The 21,264-nt window shown below is 38.8% G+C and overlaps 4 protein-coding genes across 5 annotated transcripts; 2 read left to right on the top strand and 2 right to left on the bottom strand.

Annotated features, from left to right (window-relative positions):
- Positions 1 to 751: 751 nt before the first annotated feature.
- Positions 752 to 2,853, bottom strand: LOC121811576 (probable glycosyltransferase At5g20260). 2 transcript variants are annotated; one of them, XM_042212441.1, is made up of 4 exons: positions 2,505 to 2,853; positions 2,289 to 2,428; positions 1,855 to 2,203; positions 752 to 1,782 (listed from the first exon to the last, which is right to left on the bottom strand). In XM_042212441.1, exons 1-4 carry the CDS (start codon positions 2,634 to 2,636, stop codon positions 1,129 to 1,131), a joined length of 1,275 nt encoding a protein of 424 aa, XP_042068375.1. In that variant the 5' UTR covers positions 2,637 to 2,853; the 3' UTR covers positions 752 to 1,128. The 2 variants fall into 2 exon arrangements, with proteins under 2 accessions (XP_042068375.1, XP_042068376.1); XM_042212442.1 differs by lacking the exon at positions 2,505 to 2,853 and having other exon boundaries at positions 1,855 to 2,192; positions 2,289 to 2,394.
- A 5,799-nt stretch (positions 2,854 to 8,652) lies between these two features.
- LOC121740784 (protein phosphatase 1 regulatory inhibitor subunit PPP1R7 homolog) lies at positions 8,653 to 11,203 on the top strand. Its single transcript, XM_042133402.1, has 6 exons — positions 8,653 to 8,981; positions 9,770 to 10,000; positions 10,337 to 10,483; positions 10,580 to 10,722; positions 10,787 to 10,901; positions 10,974 to 11,203. Exons 1-6 carry the CDS (start codon positions 8,724 to 8,726, stop codon positions 11,052 to 11,054), a joined length of 975 nt encoding a protein of 324 aa, XP_041989336.1. The 5' UTR covers positions 8,653 to 8,723; the 3' UTR covers positions 11,055 to 11,203.
- A 3,601-nt stretch (positions 11,204 to 14,804) lies between these two features.
- LOC121740945 (probable anion transporter 5) lies at positions 14,805 to 17,214 on the top strand. Its single transcript, XM_042133608.1, has 2 exons — positions 14,805 to 14,872; positions 15,549 to 17,214. The coding sequence occupies exon 2, from the start codon at positions 15,661 to 15,663 to the stop codon at positions 16,990 to 16,992; it is 1,332 nt and encodes a 443-aa protein (XP_041989542.1). The 5' UTR covers positions 14,805 to 14,872; positions 15,549 to 15,660; the 3' UTR covers positions 16,993 to 17,214.
- Positions 17,215 to 17,272: 58 nt separating this feature from the next.
- LOC121810890 lies at positions 17,273 to 20,122 on the bottom strand. Its single transcript, XM_042211613.1, has 9 exons — positions 19,647 to 20,122; positions 19,431 to 19,579; positions 19,165 to 19,346; positions 18,809 to 19,093; positions 18,675 to 18,733; positions 18,561 to 18,597; positions 18,417 to 18,488; positions 18,019 to 18,343; positions 17,273 to 17,947 (listed from the first exon to the last, which is right to left on the bottom strand). Exons 1-9 carry the CDS (start codon positions 19,780 to 19,782, stop codon positions 17,546 to 17,548), a joined length of 1,647 nt encoding a protein of 548 aa, XP_042067547.1. The 5' UTR covers positions 19,783 to 20,122; the 3' UTR covers positions 17,273 to 17,545.
- Positions 20,123 to 21,264: the final 1,142 nt, after the last annotated feature.

Genomic DNA, 21,264 nt, shown 5'->3' with positions numbered 1-21,264 from the left:
TAGAATTCAGAGTAGACAATTGCAAATTGAACACTTAGGTTCGACTTCCATGCTTGCAGATCCTTTCACTAAAGGTTTACCGCCTTCGGTCTTTCATGAGCATGTATTTCACATGGGTGTTCGACCTTGTGATACTTTGGTTTAGTGGGAGTTTATGTTCATATATGTAATGATATTGAATTTCAATTATTAAGTGCACACTTTAGTTACTTTGGTTTTAGTTACTTTGAATTATGCTTTGGTATTTTCTGATCTCACTACGGTTTCAGAGGACCAGTTGGAAATAGACATGTACAAGATCACATAGCATGTAATTTTCATGCTGCACACTCATATTTTGATTTGTGTGGCTATATATGTTGATATATGTGATCACTGATGAGTTTAGTCATGTATACGTGTTGTGACTTAAACTTCTTTGGTTCTATATTAACATGTTTAGTAGACCGGATCGGTAAAGATGATTAATATAAATAGTAAGCGCGCAACTTTAGTAATGTACAATCATTTGGTGACTTTTATGTTGGCCAAAGTGGGAGATTGTTGGAACATTTTAATATGGTTCAACATAATCGTCTAAATATTGTATAATATTTATGATTATGTATTGAATGACCTGATTACGTGATCTACTAAGTTAATATAACTTATAGGGTCAAACGGTCATCTATAAAAGTATGAGGACTATTGTGCAGATACTACTTTGAATAATTTTAATTTTGTTATGGGTGAAATTAGAGTTATAATGAAGTTAGGGACTCGTTCTCTAAATACGGGGTTATGGTCCCCAAGTACAACCTATAAATACATCGATAGATTCCCATTCCTATTAATGTTACAGAATACAAAAAATATATTCTCTGTAAAAAGCGTTGACACTTGGAATGACACTTGGAAGACCAACTTCACGAATTATCAAGAACATCATCATGAATCCGAATCCATGTACGCTTCCAGTTTATGTTTATCAATCGTATTCGACATGTATGAATTATGTGAATCATTAATTTGAATCCAACACAGGATTCTTCACCTTCCTAACCAGCCTGCAATCGCTTCCATTTTTAGGGGACGCCGGTGATTTAAGCACAGAGTATGTGAATGTGAAAAAAAAGTGGAAAAGAGAGACTAAAGATGTAGCCTAACATTAAGCCTCCTTAGCCAAACAGAATGAAAGACCATATTCAAGACATCGTAGTGCCTTGCCGGCCGATTAATAACAAAATGCCTACGGACCTCCAACACCCGTTTGTGCTTCTCCTCGTACTCCTCTGCTGCTATCCCCTCTAATATATTTTTGATCTCTGGTATCCTCCTGGCCGGAATGTGGATAGAGAAGGTGCTCCAATCAAGAACGTCGCTGAAGGGTGGGGGGTAGCCCTCCGAGATGATGACCGGCACACACCCAACGTGCATGGACTCAACCAACCTCGGGCTGGCTACCTCGTAGCCACTGGGGCAGAGGCAGTACTTGGCCCGCGACATGAGGTCCAAGTAGCTGATGTTTTTGGGGAGATACTCGTGGACTTGGAGGTCCTTGTCTTTGTCTTTCCAGTGGGAGAGGAGGGCTTCCCTTATGGCACCGTGGGCCCCGCCTGCAAAAAAGCCGAGTATGGACTTGGAGTGGTTCAGGTCCGGCTGGTTCAGGGCTGACGATGGGACGTTTATCTCTGGCAAGGTAACATCTCGCACTGGCTTGAACCCTTCGGAGACGTTGGCATTGCAGAGAACACGAATGAGGTTCTTGAAGAGCTTGGCATTCTGAGCAGTGGCATAAGGCCCCTGCATCAAATACAATAAGCAAGTATTTCTAAATTCTAATGAAACTTGAGTTGAATAGGAAAAGGGAAGTACCCAATCATGGCATGAAACGAAGAAATGGTCGGCGCCCGAGCTCCGGTTCCAATAAGGATACTTATTGGCCAAGATGGTGACGTAGTCCTGCAAGATGTTCCCGATGCGGGTTGGGTGGAAGTCGCCGTGGGGGTGATAGAGGTAGTGGACGATGTTGGTGACGGAGACCGGGAGGAGGAAGGCGTGGGCGTCGTCCGGGTGGGGCGCTGCCATGGTGCTATGGTGGAGCTCGTCGATGACGTGGCCTTCGGTGGAGTAGATGTTTTTGAAGGGGGCCAGGTGGAATAGAGGGGGCTCGCCTTCTCTGTAAACCCATACTTTGAATCTCTTCTCCATCTCTACATAGCTCCTACATATAACACACATATTATCACGTGTATTTGCATGAGAAAGAGTGAAAGCAAATGAAAAGAGAGATTGAGTTAATAAATAACTGGTGGAAAGCATGCGGGTTTCTGTATATGGAGCCTCTTGGAATGAAATACTTATGATTATTATTGAAGATGTAACTGTGGCTTCTTCCAGCTTCAAGAATGGCTGCTCGAGCTCTGCTTAATTCTTCTTCGATACTTATCTGCCAATTATTCATTCTCCAATATTATATTTTATATATACAAACACAAAACATTTCTGTCTGTGTATTGCTGTACCTGTTTGTGATGAACAAGATTAGTGGGAAAGAAAGAGAGGAAGTGAAAGTGAAAATTGAGGAATGAAATTAAGAGAATCAGAAATATAGAAGGATATACGACTGGTGCCACTCCAAATTTTAATTTTCCCATGTCTAAAGAGCTTCAATTAATTCCCAACCATATTATATATATAGGCGACTTTCCTGTTAATCTCTTCAACAAAAAGATATGGAGTTTAAAATTTAAATAAGTAGTTGAGAAAATAACTCCAAGATATGGATTTTATGCCTTCAAAAAAAGATATGGAGGTTTGCAGAGAACTAGGCAAAAGCCGTTAGAGTTGAGAATCTATTTATGGCAGTATAGATTAAAAAAATTGTTATTAATTCATTCCTAATTAATAGGATAGCATAGCTAAGAAGGTGATCAATTATATAGCTGGGTACTACGGAAAACCTTTAATTAGTTAAAAATTAGTACGTGTACCTAAATGGTATAAAAGCATTTTAACGCTTCATTTAATTAATCAAAAATATTATTTACGAGCTAAGTATTTTGAAAATACAAAGACATAACAAGAAAAGATGATTAGTATTTAATTAGTACTAAATGAAAAGTTGGATTGTATGCATGATTGGTTTTGTTGTTGCGTGTGAAGCTATGCACCGAATCACATGAACAATCTAAGTAGGAGGGAAATGAAGTGTAATGGAGTAGTTATGAGATGAGGTAAAGGTTGCATTGGAGAGGTTATGATAGCTTGTATGTCCTGAATTCATTCCACTGCAGTCTTCATGAAAGCTTCAAACTGTAGGTAGGTACATTCTCGGTGTTATTTGACTTGTTTATTCTCCTATAGTATGCATGCACAAGGGTCGAAAACCGCCGGTTCAGGGTCATGAACCGGCGGTTCAAGGGTCGGGGAATGTATGAACCTGAACCGGCCCGCCTAGCTCCCGGAGGTTCCGGTTCCGGTTCAAAAAACCGGCGGGTTACGGGGCGGTTCAAAACCGCCGGTTTTCGGCTTGAACCGCCGGTTCCCGGCCGGTTCGACGGTTCGACGAATTGTTTTTTTTTTTTTTGCATTTTTCAACTTTTCAATTTTAATCAACTTACATTACACTTTTCAAGTTTGTTTTTTGTATGAAATGTGAGTAAATAAAATTGAAAAAAATACGGATAAAGTTGCAATTTTATTGAAATTGCATGTTTACAAATTACACGTTACAAGTTACAACAATTACAAATTGAAAACATATGGCGGTCTTGAAGTCTTAAACAAAATTTAAATACAAATGAGACTACTAGTGAAGAACTAATTACAAATGACAAGAAACGATGTTGAAGTTCTTAAACGTATAAGGGTATTATATATATACTCTTAACCGGCGAAGAAGATCTTTCTACATAACTAAATTAAGGACACCTTTAGCAATTCAACTTTAAATGTTGAGTTTCGTCTAACAATCAACAAATATAGTAGAATTGTCAAAAGTTTCCCTCATTTAGCCGTATAGAGAAATATACTTCATCGACTAGAGTATATACAAATACAATTATGTAATTGTTTTTGCATATACAAAAACATATGGCGGTTCAACCCTAAACCGGCGGGTTGTCCACGGTTTCCGTTTTCTGACCGGTTTTGCATGCCTACACACTGACCCTACGGCCTAGCCTCTGAAAAGTTGCCGGAACCGTCAGAAACCGGCTCCCGAACCGGCGGTTTACCCCGACAAACCGGCGGTTTACCCCTCAAACCGGCGGTTTACCCCGCGAACCGCCGGTTCCAACGACTATACTAAACCCCTACGCGAACCCTACGAACCCCTAACCTACGAAACACTATTTAACCCTTTGAACCGGCGGTTCGAACCGCCGAACCGCCGGTTTTGAACCGCCGGTTCAGGTTCAATATATTGTCGAACCTGAACCGGCCCTTCCGACCCTTCAACCCTTCTGCCGGTTCAACTCGCCGGTTCCGGGCCCGGTTCCGGTTCATGAACCGGCGGGCCCGAACCGGCGGTTAACCGCCGGGCCGGGTCGGTTTGTGCATGCCTAGTATAACTGTATAAACATATCTCTTGAATGAAGGTACTTACAAAATATCGACCATGATGTTTAATGGAGTTGATTGACAAAATTTGTAATTCCTGGAGTTACGAATTGAAAATATGAGTATCTATAAATAAGTGAAATAACTAGGAGTACTAAATGAGAGGGTTGCAAATCTAAGGACTAAGATGATGAATATCACAAGATTCCTTTGCTTCCTTGTATTCCTTTGCGTTGTTTAGCAAGGTACTAAGAGTTGAGACATATATACACGCATAGATTGATGTAAATGTAATGAATGGAGAATTATGATAGACTACTATCTGAATTAGTGATCATGCAGGTTGTAGTCGTTGGCGATGTTTGTCAATAGTCGAAAAAAGAATGGGATGTCACTATCAAACATATCTGTGTAACATGCGAACTCTCCTATGGGAATTTCACATGTCCAAATCTTGACAAGTCCCTTGTTCAAGGCAACCGTCATCTCCAAAACTCCAGATGGCAATTGTCAACTTATTGAGTGCACCGGCTTCACTTTTATTTATGTTCGGGTTCAGATCGACTTCTGATCTCTCAAATTCTACACATTGTTATTAGTCTTTTTATGAATTGATAATCGTCTATGAATAAAATCCGAAATGGATTTTTTGGATTTTTTCGTTATGTTGAGCGAGCTCAAGCCATTTTCAATTCCCCCCCCCATTTCATGTTTTTTTTTTATTTAGAGCATCTCCAATGGTGGGCGTCCGGTCGGACGTCCGCGACGGGCGACCGGGACGTCCGCCATTGGAGCGTCGATGGTCGGATACGGACGTCCCGTGAGGACGTCGGGTGTCCTCAGACGTGCGGGCGACGGGCGGGCGGACGTCCGCCATTGTGGAGTGGGTCGGACGTCCGGGTTGGACGTCCGGTAAATATATATTTTTTTAAAACTCTATATATACGGCTCGTTGAGCTTCATTTCATTCGCACCACTTGTGTTAACAAGTTTCTCTCTCTACATCTCTAATTTCAAGTCTATCTAGAATGTCTAGTGACAGTGATAGTGAGAATGAATTGGAGGTCGCTGTGGAAGGTGCGATAGATAGACTGCTACAGCAGAGGGCGCAGCGGCGGCAGCAGGCTGCGGTACCTCGGCCGATCCATCGTCGAACTACAGTACCCCGTGACCACATTGCTGCACATATTCGGTTGTATGCAGACTACTTCGCTCCTCAGCCGCGTTTTGGGGAAGCCTTATTCCGGCGACGCTTTAGAATGCATCGTCCGCTGTTTCTGCACATCGTGGGTGCTTTAGAGAGAAGATACATGTATTTTAGGATCAGGGAGGATGCAGCTGGCAAACCCGGACTCACGCCCTTGCAGAAGTGCACTGTCGCAATCAGACAACTGGCGTACGGAGGCGCGACCGACATGTTCGACGAGTACCTCCACATTGGCGAGTCGACAGCCGTCGAGTGTCTGCAAAATTTTTGCGCGGGCGTGAGAGCGATATTCGGTGAGCGGTATCTTCGGAGTCCGAGCCCCGAAGACTGCCAGAGTCTGATAGATATGCATGGGTCGGTGCACGGGTTCCCTGGGATGTTGGGCAGCATAGATTGTATGCATTGGGAGTGGAAGAACTACCCCGCCGCCTGGAAGGGGATATACACTACCGGCTTCAAAGCCAAGCATCCCACGATGATCCTTGAAGCTGTAGCTGACTACCGGCTGTGGATATGACATGCTTATTTCGGAGTCGCCGGGTCGAACAACGACATCAACGTTCTCCAGTCGTCGCCCCTGTTCAATGCTCAGTGCAATGGCGTTGGTCCCGCCATCAGTTTCGTCGCCAACGGCAACCAGCACAATATGGGATACTATTTGGCGGATGGGATATACCCAAACTAGCCCGTCTTTGTGAAGACAATCAAGCATCCGCTCGGGCAAAAGAAGTCATACTTTGCGAGCCGTCAGGAAGCAGCGCGCAAGGATGTGGAGCGGGCATTTGGTGTGCTCCAGAGTCGATGGGCGGTAGTCAAGGGTCCTGCACGGCAGTGGTATATTCCCAACATCGGCGATGTCATGTACGCATGTATCATAATGCACAACATGATTGTCGAAAATGAAGGTGCGGAACTGACTCAGTGGACCAATGAAGATGATACGGGTGCAGGTCCAAGTCACGGCGTGGCCACCGCGAATGTGAATATGGGGGTACCTCATGGAGATGTCGAGCGGATGCGTGCATTTGCCGACATGCGGCAAGCAGATGCCCATGTTCGACTTCAGAACGATATTATCGAAGAGGTTTGGACGCGGAGGGGTTGACGTTGATGTTATTACTTTTTTTTGTTTTATTACTATGTAATTTTTTTTTTCAAATCATGTATGTTTTTTTAATGAAGTTGATAATTTTTTCCGTTCGTATTCGTGTTGAAATTTTATTTCCGTAAACGTAAATTGTTTTATTTGTGAATTTGTGATTATTTTTTATTGCGGGAAGTCCTAGTGGGAAGGGCGATGGGAAGGGCGGATTGTGCAGGGGATGTCCTAGTGACGTGGCAGTGGGATGTGAAGTCCTAGTGACGTGGCAGGAGGTGTTTTCGGGATGTCCTAGTGGATGTCCGAGTGGGACATCCGCCCACTGGAGATGCTCTTACGTTCCCGAGTCCGACGACACTTGTAAATTATATTACATTGTTGTATGTAGTATACTTGTAGTTGTAGTTGTAGATGCATATGTATTGTAAATTGTAATGTATCGTTGTCCGTTACAACTCAAACTCAATAAAATTGATACCATTTTCTCCTTATTCGTCATATTTCTATTAGAATTATACATTGTCTTGTACTCTTGTTCCAAATTGTTGTATAAATCCAAATTTCAAATTAAAAAAAAAAATTCAAATCGCGAAACCGGCGGTTCCGAACCGGAACCGCCTAAACCGTCGGAAAAACCGGCGGTTCCGAACCGGAACCGGAACCGTGAAATAGCCTCACGGTCCGGTTCCGGTTCCGCCTTCGACCAAACCGGAACCGGCGGTTCCGAACCGGAACCGTCCGGTTCCGAACCGTGGGCAACACTAGATATATGAAATAAATTGATTTTAATTAATTTTAATTGTCAGCTAAAATAAGTATAGTACACTAATCCCATGATTTAGGGGGTGTTCGGTTGGCAAGATTAAATCTCATGATTAAATATGTATTATGTTTGGTTCATAAGATTGAACCCTTCAACTTAATCCTAGATGGATAGTCTCATGATAATTAGTCATAGCCTCCCCCTCAAACTAAAATAATCCCACAACTTAATCCTAGATGGATAGTCTCATGATATTAGTCATGACAACCGAACGCCAGCCAAACAATTACTTCATCAGTCCGCCATAATTTGTGACTAATTTTTCCATCCCTATTTGTCACATTTATCTTTTATTGTAGTACTACTACTCCCTCGGTCCCCCATTAATTGGAACAAATTTCTTTTTTCGTCAGTTCCCAATTAATTGACACCCTTACTTTTACTTTTTACTACTCTCTTCGTCCGCGAATATGAGTTCCGGTTTTTCATTTTAGTCCTTCCGCGAATAGGAGTACCGGTTCAGTTTTACTATAAATGGTAATAAGGTCGCATATTCCACTAACTCATTCCACTCACATTTCATTTAAAACTAGTACTACTATATACAAGTGAGACTCATATTCCTCTAACTTTTTTCCACCCATTTTTTTTAATATTTCTTAAAACCTGTGCCGCCAAGAAATGAGACTTCTAATGGAGGGATGGAGAGAGTACGTTTAGTAATTGGACCTTATATTGTACTAACTCATTCCACTCATATATTATTATAAAATTAATATATTAATACTCATATTTCACTTACTTTTTGCATTCACTTTTCGTCACCTTTCTTAAAACTCATGTCAAGTTAACCAGAATCATCAAAGATTTGACATTTTCGAACTCTGTCCGTAACTCACTAGAGGCCCGGGAAACAAAGAAAAGATGTGTACGTGGGGAACAGTATTATTTTTTATAATGAATACCATATTTCACTAATATTTTATTCTAAATGAAAGTACTTATAAAAATATGACAATTTCTTAATTTCCAAGTCTGAATCAACTTTTGACAATTAGTGACCGATGGAGATGAAAACACAAATTTCCAGCGCATGAGATCAATCACGAAAAATGGACTCGTCGGCGAAACCCGAAAGCGACGGCGAGCGTACGCTTCTTGATCTAAGCAGTTGTCAGCTGCCCGATCTCAACTCCGTCGACCTGCCGCCCACACTCGTCGAAGTAGACCTCACGGCGAACCGGCTGACGGCGTTAGACTCCCGTCTGTCGCAGCTCTCAAATCTGAAGAAGCTTTCTCTGCGTCAGAACCTCCTTAACGACGATGCTGTCCTCCCCTTGTCGTCCTGGCATTCCATCTCCGCTCTCCAAGTACACTCATTTCCTTTTTTCCCCTTCTGTTGATTCAGTCTCTTTTTAGGTTACCCTCTCCTGTTGTTGGTATGAGATTGTGTATTGTTTTAGTTTCATTCCTTGAGAAAATCAGGGATTGGTCTTTTGTACATATTAGAAGGAGTAACCATTACGCATAAAACGAAATCTATTACTTCCTGTCTTTCATCCTCATGTGAAGAATTGGCTCTAATGAATCTAATTAAGTTTGCTTGTGGAGCATGAATTTATTTCATTGAAATTGTCTTGCGTAAATGTGTCATGTATCTAATATTCTCAGTTTTCTTATCTAGTAAGTACATTTTTGCATTGATTAAATGAGATGACATTAATGCCACCAATTCTACTTATGTGGGAGTAGTTTTAATTAGAAAGTGGAGTTGTATGCTTTAGGCATGCATTGTTTACAGAGAACGCGTTCTTTTCCTCCAATGCATGTCATCTTTATCTAACTCCTAACTGATAAAGTAGATGATCTCTTTAATCCTCCTGACGGAATAAACATATACTACCTGAATTTGTGAAAGAAATATCTCAAGTGCAAATGTGTTTCTACTGAAGCATGCATGGAATGGATGTGCAAATGAAGGAGAGTAAAATATGGGTTGATTTATCTCATATTTCAGGGTAGTCTTCTTGCACTATAGATGCTGATTCAAATCCCGTATGATGGATAAAATAATCCGTGAATTTGTTTGTTTATAAAATCCAAACACACAAACTTGTCTGTTTATGAGTATATTGAATTTGGTGCTGTTCTTCTGCAGGAGCTAGTGCTGAGAGATAATCAAATGAAGAGAATTCCAGATGTCACCATATTCAAAATGCTTCTTGTCTTTGATGTTTCATTTAATGAAATTACTTCACTCAGTGGGTTATCCAAGGTTTCAAACTCACTCAAGGAACTGTATGTGTCCAAAAATGAAGTGACAAAGATGGAGGAGATTGAGCACTTCCATGAGCTGCAAATTCTTGAACTTGGGTCCAACAGGCTACGGGTTAGGTCCATTTCTTTAAGGATGTGCTATATTAGGTCTTTTTCACATTTAGAAAAGAATGCATTGTCTGCACATAAGTGTAGCTCCATTAGTTAGAATTATCTAATTTGGATCCTTATGTGAGAATGTATAATAAATTGGAATCATGAATTTGAAACACTCAGCAAATTAATGCATCCCAATGTTCATTTTAGTGTCCTCCTATTAGCACATGGGCCCTTTGTTCCTGATATAAGTGGCTTGGTAAATATGAACTTAATTCTTTGATTTGCCTAAATTATTGATTGGCAGTAGGTAGATGGTTCGTTTGGCCAATGAACTGAGTCTGGTTATCAGGTAATGGAGAACCTACAAAATTTGTCATCCTTGCTTGAGCTATGGCTTGGTCGCAATCGTATCCGATCCATTGACCTTTGTGGACTAAAATGCATTAAGAAGCTCAGCCTTCAAAGCAATCGCTTAACATCCATGGCGGGACTTGAGGTAGCTACGTGGAGTTAATAATGCTACATTTTACAGAAACTCCTTAAATTCAACTTCTTTTTTGGAAGAGATGAATTCACATGCCCTGATTTGCAGGAATGTACTGCACTGGAAGAATTGTACCTGAGCCATAATGGTATTACAAAAATGGAAGGCTTATCAACTCTAGTCAACCTCCGGGTCTTGGATGTGGCATCAAATAAGCTCACAGAAATAACTGACATTGCCAATTTGACAAGGTGTGGAAATCAATCCATTCTATTCCAACACTTTGTTACCTTTCTGATTTTTGGTTACCACCAGGTTGGAAGATCTGTGGCTTAATGACAACCAAATAGCGTCGCTGGATAGCCTAGCTGAAGGTGCTGCCGGTTTCAGGGAGAGTCTCACAACCATCTATCTTGAGTGCAATCCTTGTGTATGTGCTTGTTGTATAATCTCTTTATTCAAATCAACAAGCATCATCTAATCTTTCTTTGTGGAATTGCAGGCAAGTTCTCCCAACTACATGTCTAGGATGAGAGAAATATTCCCCAAAATTGAGCAAGTTGACTCTGAAATGTTTGCTTAGAGCTGGTTTTTTGTGAGGCCAGTTTTGGATGAATTTTTTTATTCATATTCCCGAAAAGAATTGTATGCAGTTTTGGTTTTTGTTTCTGATGGTAAAATGCAGCGTGGCGAAGCAAACCATTTCAGTAATAATTAATCTTAAAATATGAACACAGGGTCTCCTTATATGCACAACACCTCCTTAATGTAGAACTAGAGACTAAATATTGGCCAATGGATTTAAATTTAATGGATGAGATTAAAGCTTCTACATCTTAATTCTGTACTTCATCTTGTGAATTAATTAGTTCAGCCAAGGGGTAGCTTAGTCATTTTGTATATGAGTGAAATAGGGTAAAATTGATTTTGGCATAAATCTTGGGTGAATTTATTGAATGGGGACATCCTCCTAAAACCAAACCGAGGTCCACCTCAAACCCGATGGAACCAAACCGTTCGGGTGAGCTATCCCCAATTCTAGAATTTTAATTTTGTTCACAGTTTTTTGTTTGATTTAGTTGATTAAAGTTTTTGTTTTTCATTCAATCTTGGGTGAATTTATTGAATGTAGTATTTTCGACTGATGTCACTGAATTTATCAAGTTATAAGATGAAGTATGTTCAACATTAGCTGAAGTATTTTTTTTTGACTCTATGATGCTCTGGATTCTGTTTGTTTGTGGTTTGTTGTAACTTAATTCTGTTTGTGGTCTGCTGTAACTTAACTTGTATGATGTTTTCAACGATAAAAAAGTTGATTAGATACTCTTATTTTCATTTAAGAGTCAAAGATGATTGTGCTTTATCAGAATTTTTGAACAGATTCTATCTGAATTTGTGAACAGATATGTAGTCAACAATGCTTCTATTGTATCTGCAGCTATGTTGTATATGAAGTTATTTCATTATAAGATGAAGTAATAGAAGTAATATATGAAATTGTTACAATATAAGATGTAATGCTTTCCTTCAAATTCGAGTCATTCAAAATTTGGTTCTTTTTTTTAGAGGGTTAAAATTTGTTCATTTATTTGGATGTAGTTACAACGTTACATGATGAAGTTATAACATTATATGATGAAGTTAATACTTTATAATATGCATTGCTTTCTTTCATTGCGTAGTATTTCTTGCATTTGGTTCAACACTAACATTGTAACTGTTCTTTATATAAACAAATCAGTTCCTACTAACGAGATACTTGCATTGAATCAACTACGCACGATGTTTTCAACATTCAAACTGAATGAACCACTTGTGCACCTTTTAAAATGATTAATCGAAAAATGTGTATTTGATTCATTATTATGATATACGTTGTATATTATTATATTATATTGGAAAATATTGTTACTATTGTATTTCAATATGGAGTATATTAATATTTAGTTCATTGTTTCTTGAATATAGTTCATTCCATCGTTTATTTAGTTCATGATAGGTACAATGATAGTTAACCTTGTTCCTATCATTACTGTATGCTTTAAAAGGTTATTACTGGTTCATTACTACCATTCATTCAGTTTATTTCTAATGTTCATTGAGTTCATTATTTAGTTCATATACTACACATTTGAAAAAATGTGTTATTCTTCAAGAATAAACAAAATTTTTCATTGATGTTCGTCGATTTATAGATGATTAATTTAGCTTTGATGGATTTCGGACAATCGAGGTGAAATTTGTACAATGAGACACAATTTGAGGATTTAATTTTTCATACTTGTAATATAGATATTTTAGCATGAAATTAGGAAATAATAAATCTTTTCAAATTTGATTCATGATTTGTAAGATCTGATTTTCCATAATCATATTATGGATATTTTAGCATGAAATTAGACAATAATGATATAACAACAAGTAATATTAGAACTCGCAACCATATAAAGTTCAACTTATATAAAAAACAATTCATCTAATTGCAGAAAACAATTCATCTAATTCCAGAAAACAGTTCATTACAAATAAAAATCGTAGGAACAAAAAAAATTATTGTTCATGGTCGAAATTCTTAACAAACACATATCAATCCACAATATTCATTGCTAACAGTTCATAGTAATATTAGACTCAGATCATTTTTGAAGCGACGTACTACAAATATCCACTGTTACTCGAATTACAAAACAACTACTTCAACAAATTCCGTAGACAATTTAATGAATTTCGAATCACGTTCACAGCTATTACATCTTCTTGCAGGCGTACTGAGCGTGAGCATGAATTGACGATGGAGATGTAATTGCAGGCGTGAAATCAGTGGAGATTAAATTGCAGATGGTGAATGTAATTACAGGTACTAAATTGCATATATTGAATTGCAGTCGATGGAGATGTAATTGCAAGCACTGAAATAAAGACATGGTGTGCGTTAATTGCAGTCGCGGAATGGAAACGTGTTCATCTACTTGCACGTGTGAATTGGTGATGGAGATGTAATTGCTAGCGTGAATTGGCGATGAAGATGTAATTGAAGGTGTGACCGATGGTTGAAGACGATCGATTCTGAAGATAAATTCCAAATTTGTGTCGCATGATTTAAGGAAAAAAACGAACCGCTGCAGTATTTGTATTCCAATTCAACCCTTCATCTAATTTTTGGAATTAAAATAATAAGATTTAGATGATTTATTATATCCACAAGATTATAAAATCGGATGGCTGAGATTTAGTCTCTAGTTTGTTCTTTAAAATTAGTTCGATATTGAATACAATCCTATGAACACAAGCATATGTCACGATAAATGTTCCGTATAAAAATACTCCCTAAGCTATCTCGTCATATACTAAGTGGGTTGGGCCAATGATGATAGAGGCCGGATATAATGGAAGGCCCATGACTCAGATGTCAAAATATTTATTTCAACGCTTTGAATATTATTTTTCACTTTCATTCTAAATCTCACTTCGTCACCATAAACACTACATTCAGCCAGTGGCGGATCAAGAATTTTAAATTTGGGGTACGATAAATAGTTATATCAATTTAGACTTTCAAATTCATTTGATCTTTTAATCACAATTTATATCTATATTTTTAATATACTTAATTATATACTATAAAAATGGAAGTTCTTATATATTTATATTTTATGGATGATTTATTTCAACTTTTGCAATATATATTATTTTTGCAAAAAATATTTCAATTATTTAAGCAAAGTTTTAGTCGTCTTTTAAAAAGTAGTAGAACAGATACAAATTTAAATCGATTAAATCGATTAGAATGAGCAGAAATTTTAAAAATGCATTAAAATGTTTACAAGTGATCAAGAAATAATAAAAATAAAAAAATGTATTATAGAGAATCAAATAATATTTTATAAGAGAAAATTAAATACATTCGATAATTTGTATGTACAAGAAACGAAAAGATAAAATTATTACATTAGCAAAAATATTATCCCGCTCACCAATTAACTAACTTAGATTAACTTTAATGCTGATTTTTTTTTCTTGGCTCGTGTTTCTTTTTCGAGATTCGGATGGAGTACTTTTTTGTTTTATGACAGTGACAGGAACCTTCTTTTCTTTTGATTTGAGATTGAAGAGATAAATTTATTTTCTATTACCATGTGTTCTGTGAGTGTGATGGAGTTAGAATACTGAATATTTGTCTGCTATAAGTATATTGTGTGCCATAAATTCCCGGGTGATTTCTCATACGGTATCTAATCAACATCTGGGCTCCAATTCTTGAAGGTTTATGCCTTAAATCATGTAGTTCAACTGTGCATTGGAGTGATCAGTCTGTGATCAATCTTTTCTAGCTGCGACAAATGCATCTTGAAAGGCCTTGTTTGTTTCTCCTCAAAATATGCAACATAGGAGAAAAAGGTACTACAAGAGATGCATCTTAATATCCTTCAGTATTTCTGTGAAGGCCACGATATGGATTTTAGGCATGTAATCTTGTTATAATAACAAAGATAGCTCAGTAGCAGGCGAAGAACCCTACCACACTCAAACAGCAAGCTTGTTTCGCCACTTGGTGGGTTAGAGCACATTCCATGTTGGGCTCCAAGTAGAATGTCACTTTCATGCAATGTTATCAAATCGCGGATATGGCGGTGCCAATCCATGACGCTATGGCATGGCGTTCAGTGGTGGAAACGCCATAGCACCGCCATATCCGACATTTGACAACATTGCGTGTGTATTGTATTTAGGAATGGGGCATTATGCAAGAAACATGGAGGTTAGAGTTTTATTTTATACTTTATTAATTGTTTAAAGTGTTTTAGATGTTATATTTTAATTATTTTCTAATTTCTGAATTATATATAAATATATAAGTATTATTTTATTTATTTAATTATTGACCGCCATATCCGCCATACTAATACGCCATATCCCTGTGGCGGTTTTTAGGCGAACCGCCATAAGCCGCCATACGAGATTGATAACATTGCTTTCATGGCACTATTCATCTCACTGTGCTTGTTTTTTCTTTAGTTACTCTTCTCTTTTTAGTATTCAGTTTCTAAGTTCAGTTTGGATTCTTCTTCTGTAGGATGGCTTTCTTCTGTGTGATTCATAGACTTGTTGGAATTGGTTTTTGATTTTTGATGAAACATTTGTAAAGATAAAGTGGGCTGTTTTGCCATTCATGAAACAAACAGAGGATGAAGAGTAAATACATCCCAAAACGTTACGTGACTGTTATTTTGACCTTCATCTGCACTTCTGTGTGCTACATAGAACGAGCTGGCTTCTCTATTGCATATACTGCAGCTGCTGATGCGGCAGGAATAGATCAATCGAGCAAGGGCATGATACTGTCGACATTCTATTATGGTTATGCCTGTTCACAAATTCCTGGTGGTTGGGTGGCTCAAAAAGTTGGAGGAAGGCGTGTTCTTTTGTTTTCATTTCTTTTGTGGTCCCTGACTTGTGCTTTTGTAACACTGGATCCAAATCGAGTTGTAATTTTGGTTGTAGCCCGGTTGCTTGTTGGTGTGGCCCAGGGGTTCATCTTTCCCTCCATTCACACTGTATTAGCACAATGGGTGCCCCCACATGAGAGGTCCAGATCTGTATCTCTCACAACTTCGGGAATGTATTTTGGTTCAGCTGGAGGAATGCTTGTCCTCCCAAGCCTTGTAAGACAACTGAAAGGTCCCCAGTCAGCATTTCTTGTTGAAGCAGCTTTAGGCATCATGTGGTCTCTACTTTGGTTGAAGTATGCCAGTGATCCACCTCGCTCTGAACATCCAAAGGCCACGGCTGCTGGTTTTGGTGAGTCCTTGCTTCCGATCAAAGGAACTCAAAAGGAGAAAGTAGAAAATAGGGTACATTCCATGAGAGCGCCGAAAATCCCATGGAAGAGAATAATTCTCAGCTTGCCGGTCTGGGCAATAGTTGCAAATAATTTTACTTTCCACTATGCTCTTTATGTACTCATGAATTGGCTTCCTACAGACTTTGAGTTAGCCCTCAATCGTAGTCTTCAAGATATGTGTTCCTCTAAGATGATGCCTTATCTAAACATGTTTCTGTTCTCAAATATTGGTGGGATTATGGCAGATCACTTGATTACCAGGAGAATCATGTCCGTAACTAAAACAAGAAAGCTTTTAAACACACTGGGATTCATGGTGGCTTCATGTGCGTTGATGTCTCTTCCCTGGTTTAGAACGCCTAATGGTGTTGTGTTCTGTTCATCAGTGGCTCTTGGTTTGTTGGCACTTGGAAGAGCTGGATTTGCCGTTAACCATATGGATGTGGCCCCAAGATATGCAGGAATCGTCATGGGGGTCTCTAATACAGCCGGTACCTTAGCCGGCATAGTTGGTGTTGATCTTACAGGTCGACTTCTGGAAGCTGCTAAGGCTGTGCAGTTGGACCTGACAAGTCCGGAGAGCTGGAGAGCAGTTTTCCTTATCCCGGGGTTGCTCTGTATCTTCAACTCAATAGTGTTCCTTGTATTATCAACAGGGGAGAGAATTTTTGATTGAGGTTTGTAGAGCTGCTTATTTAGTAGTGACTAAAAAAGGTATAGTTTTTAGTGGAAATCATTGCTTGGCTGGCTGCTAGTTATTTAGAAGAACTGGCACTTGGCACTGGCAGGGAGTAATCTGTATTGCAGCATTAAGAGTTGATGTACCCCTTATCGTCCTGCTGAGTAACTTGTAACATTTAGTATACACTCATGGATTTCAATTTGTCCCCTCCATAATTCAAACATGGTATATCATATTTATTTGTCTCTATGGTGTCTCTCGTTTCTCAGCATCATTAATGGGAAACTCAATTGTATACATGTCTCTGATTTGATCAGGAATTAAGAAACACTTTCAGTGTGGTCATTGGTGTATGATGTATCTCATGTGGTGGATGTGTCATTGGGCGATCACAGAGGTTTTTTTGTACTAATTCAAAATCCATCACAAATAACGACTACAAGTTTCTCATCTTAACAAAAAAAAGAAAAAGAAAAAGAGTATAGAGGTTGAACAAGTTCATGATGCATATGAATAATAATCTTCAAGTGAGACATTTTCTTGATCGTTATTTGTGCTCATCACCATCATCATCTTTGGCATACACAAAACCTCTTTGGTTATCCCCTTTGGTGCCTGTGCCCCTGGGGTGGCAACGGTGGCGCCTCTCTCTTCCATATATCGCCCAAAAAACTAGCGACAGCATCACTGCAGTGGCCACCATCACCAGCCCAACATACACCCGTTGGCTGTATTTCTGGAGCCCTGGACAGTAGTTGGTCTCTACGTCCATGAATGTCTGCCTTGCATAACTGCAATCTTCGAGTTGGATGAGGAAGGGACTGTACTGGTACAAACCGCAGCACACATCCGCAGTTGCAGAAAACTGAGAGTAGAGGTTCGGACTCAAGCGTCCTGTCGTAAGACAGATACCACTGGGTGATGCACGACAGACGTAGCCACTCCACACCTTCATTAGAGCAGATGAGTTATACAATTAAACAATTTGGGAGGAGAGGAGTTGGTCTGTCATGAGGGTACCTCAGTGGCATTGTGGAGATCGACTTCACCAGGAGAGCAAGGGCGTTCAGAGAGGTCGGGATGGAAGGGATTGCAAAGGGTTGGGAGAAGAGGGCCGGATTGGTTGTAGTACAGCTGCACGAAGTTGGAGGCAAAGTTGATATTGGAGACATTGGTTATGACAGTGTTGATCAAGTCCACTAATTGAGACGTTATTTCCTTGCTTTTAGTCAAGCTTTGTTGGGCAGTGTCATGATCGACACAGGGCAGGATGTCGTCTAGTGCTGTGTGAGCATTCGGATTTTGGATCCACTGATTCATAGCTCTGCAACTGTCTCCTGTTACACTGTGTCATCCATCACCAACCATTAAATTACAAACATGCTTATTTGAGGCAGTTAAAGTTGTAGATAACTTACTTGTGGACAATTAGGAAAATGCCACAGAGAATGAAAGTTGCACTCACAAGAATCCATCCTGCTATCACCACTCTGCAACAGCAAATCCCAAAGAATCGTATGAGACAAAGAAGAGAGGTTGTAAGTGGAACAATATGCACTTACATGTATACAGGACCTGTCATCCCTAGCATTGAAAATGCTGAAAAAAGGAAAGTTACAGAGTTACAGCACAGCAACACTAAGGAAATTCATTCATCAGATGCAAAATGAATATACCAAATCCAGCGAGTGTGAGAAGCAGCATAACAGCTGTGATTAGAATAAGAGCCAGTCTCCTGCAAACCAGCAACCCATGGTGTGTCAGCGTCTATTAGTTTCTTGATGGAGACAAAAGAAAGACGTTCACTTACACTGAATCTACTAGTTTCTTGATGTCTCGTGAGTTTTGTTCAGTTGTAGTGGTTAGCATTGTGGCTGAGGTGTCGATCATGGTCTGAAGATGATCGATGTCTGTTTGGAGAGTAGGAGGCAGAGAAACTTGAACAACATTGGTTTGCTTGGCAGCAGCAAGATGTTGGGACACATTCCTTAGAGTATCAGATGTGTCATCTGCTTGACTCACCACATACTGTAAAGTGTCTATGGTGCTGCTGTAGAATTTCTCATGCCCCGTGTACAACACAACGCATCCAATTCTGACAAATGCACCATCACTAATTAGCTAAGTAGCTTCACAGTAATTGATGTATTTATCAAGAGAGATTACACTGCAGCTATGGAAAGCAGTAGGAGGAAGATGAGAGAGAGTGCATAAGCAAATGAAGAATAGCCATAGGGATTCCTTGGACGGCAAAAGTAGCAGACACATATGAGAGATGAGCATATCCCAAAGGCAACGAACCAGATTGCAGCAATAGCAAAAAAAGGAGCAGCAGTGTAACTCACAGACTGCAAATTAACAACATATAGTATGGTTCAGACATTATTGAGTTTATAGATTGTAAAAATAGATGAAAATGTTTAAAGACTGACAGCCCAGTAATGGCGATTAGTGATGTTCCAGCCAGCAGTGTACATTTGAAAATGGTCAAGAGGGTCTTTTCTGTAAGTTCTCCTTGGAGCCAACACAAGAGTTGAGTCTAAATCTTGTTCATCCAAGTTATTTGGCGCAAGAGACATATCTGCACAGGCAGTAGCTTCCATGAAATATGAGCCCAGAAATGGAAAGAAAAGATTCAGTGGAATTACCCGGAGATGGCTGGAACGCGTCGTAGAAAGGCGGAGAAGGAGATTCCTCACCAAATGAAAATGGAAACGGAAGCAGAAAAGTGGTGGTGACGAGGGAGAAATACAGTATTAATGGCTTCATCAAGAATGCTGACATTGTAGTGGAGTAATATGCAAGTTTTCTCTACAAGCATATGCTTGAACGGTGAACCGGTTAGAAATGGAGATGTTAATACTCAGGCCCTGCAACAAATAATGAGTGTGTTTTCTTCACTTATTCTGACATACAGCTCTAAAACCCCAACCAGCTTTCACACATAATAGTGTAGATGCCCATGCAATGCAGCTTCAAAGTCAATAGAAAATCTTTATATATATTTCTTTGCTAACTTAGTTTACATATCTCAAGTTTTTCACCCAAAACAACCAAGGATGCTTCTCTCTCTACCACAATTCAGGTAAAAGTTGCACACTTGCACTGTCACACACACCCATCAAAGCTGTTTGTCTGTTTGTGTTTTTTTAAGACAGATAATAATCGACTACAGCAATAATTCCGTGATTTTAGTTTCACCTTTTTGACTATTACACACTGCTTTACAATACCTTTCCCTCTCTTCTTTTCGAAATTTGGGTAATGTCATCTTCTTTATTCCCACTTCTACATTCAATCATTTACTATGATCAAACAACAGGTCATTCGAAGCTTTTGGTTTAAGCCATTCTAACGCCGGATAAATTTTTGGTTTGATGAACATGTGTGCAAAATTTACCAAGACCATCCAAATTTAGTTTATTAAAGGATATTTTGTTTTCAAAGTTTGGCCGTAATTTATATAGGAAAATTTTGACATTTGTTTTACTGTATATAGAAATCCTTACCACATTGTTCTAAGACTTCACCCCTTCTATATTGTTATTCAATCACAATTAATGTTATTTATATAGTAAACTTATTTGAACCCTTAATCTCTCTTCCAATCATAATTAATGTTATTCAAACTTAAGCAATTATATAAGTATGTGTTAAACATGCCACTGCAAATGAATTAATAATGTCCATCCAGCTTTAGGACTGTCAACATCTTATGATGGATAGCTAGAACAGAAGCTCTTTTAGCCATTTCAAATTTAAATAAAGGAAATTATCTCCATAAAAAGCACATTGCTATTATTTGAGTTGATAAAGCACATTCACTCCTAACCAGACAAAATTAGACCACAAAAAGGGCAGAGGAACAAAGCATATTAGATTTAATTATTTTTATCATTGCTTGGCCATCCTCTCCATTAACTCATACCCTGAACTATTTCCTATTCATAGAGCTGACCAATTTAATTCAATCAAATAAAAATCTATTTAATTATTTTTACCATAGCTTCAGATTCATTGCTAAAGAAAATATGTTGTGTTTGGATATATCTCAATCCTTGCTTTAGGAAGTTCTGAACTTTATGTACATTTCATTTTTTATAGTATATTTGTTCAACTTTCTAGTTTATAGCGGAAGAAATTCATTCAGATATATACCAAAAGATTCATTTTGATAGTAAAAAAAAGGATATTGGCCTATAATATTATGAAACTTTCAAAAAGTTATTTTTTCCCACGAACTTTCAACTTGACAAATAATATCAC

Source organism: Salvia splendens, chromosome 7 (assembly GCF_004379255.2).
Source record: "Salvia splendens isolate huo1 chromosome 7, SspV2, whole genome shotgun sequence".
Taxonomy (NCBI): Eukaryota; Viridiplantae; Streptophyta; class Magnoliopsida; order Lamiales; family Lamiaceae; genus Salvia; species Salvia splendens.
The sequence above is the reverse complement of the archived record's forward strand: the minus strand, read 5'-3'. Positions and strand labels throughout refer to the sequence as shown.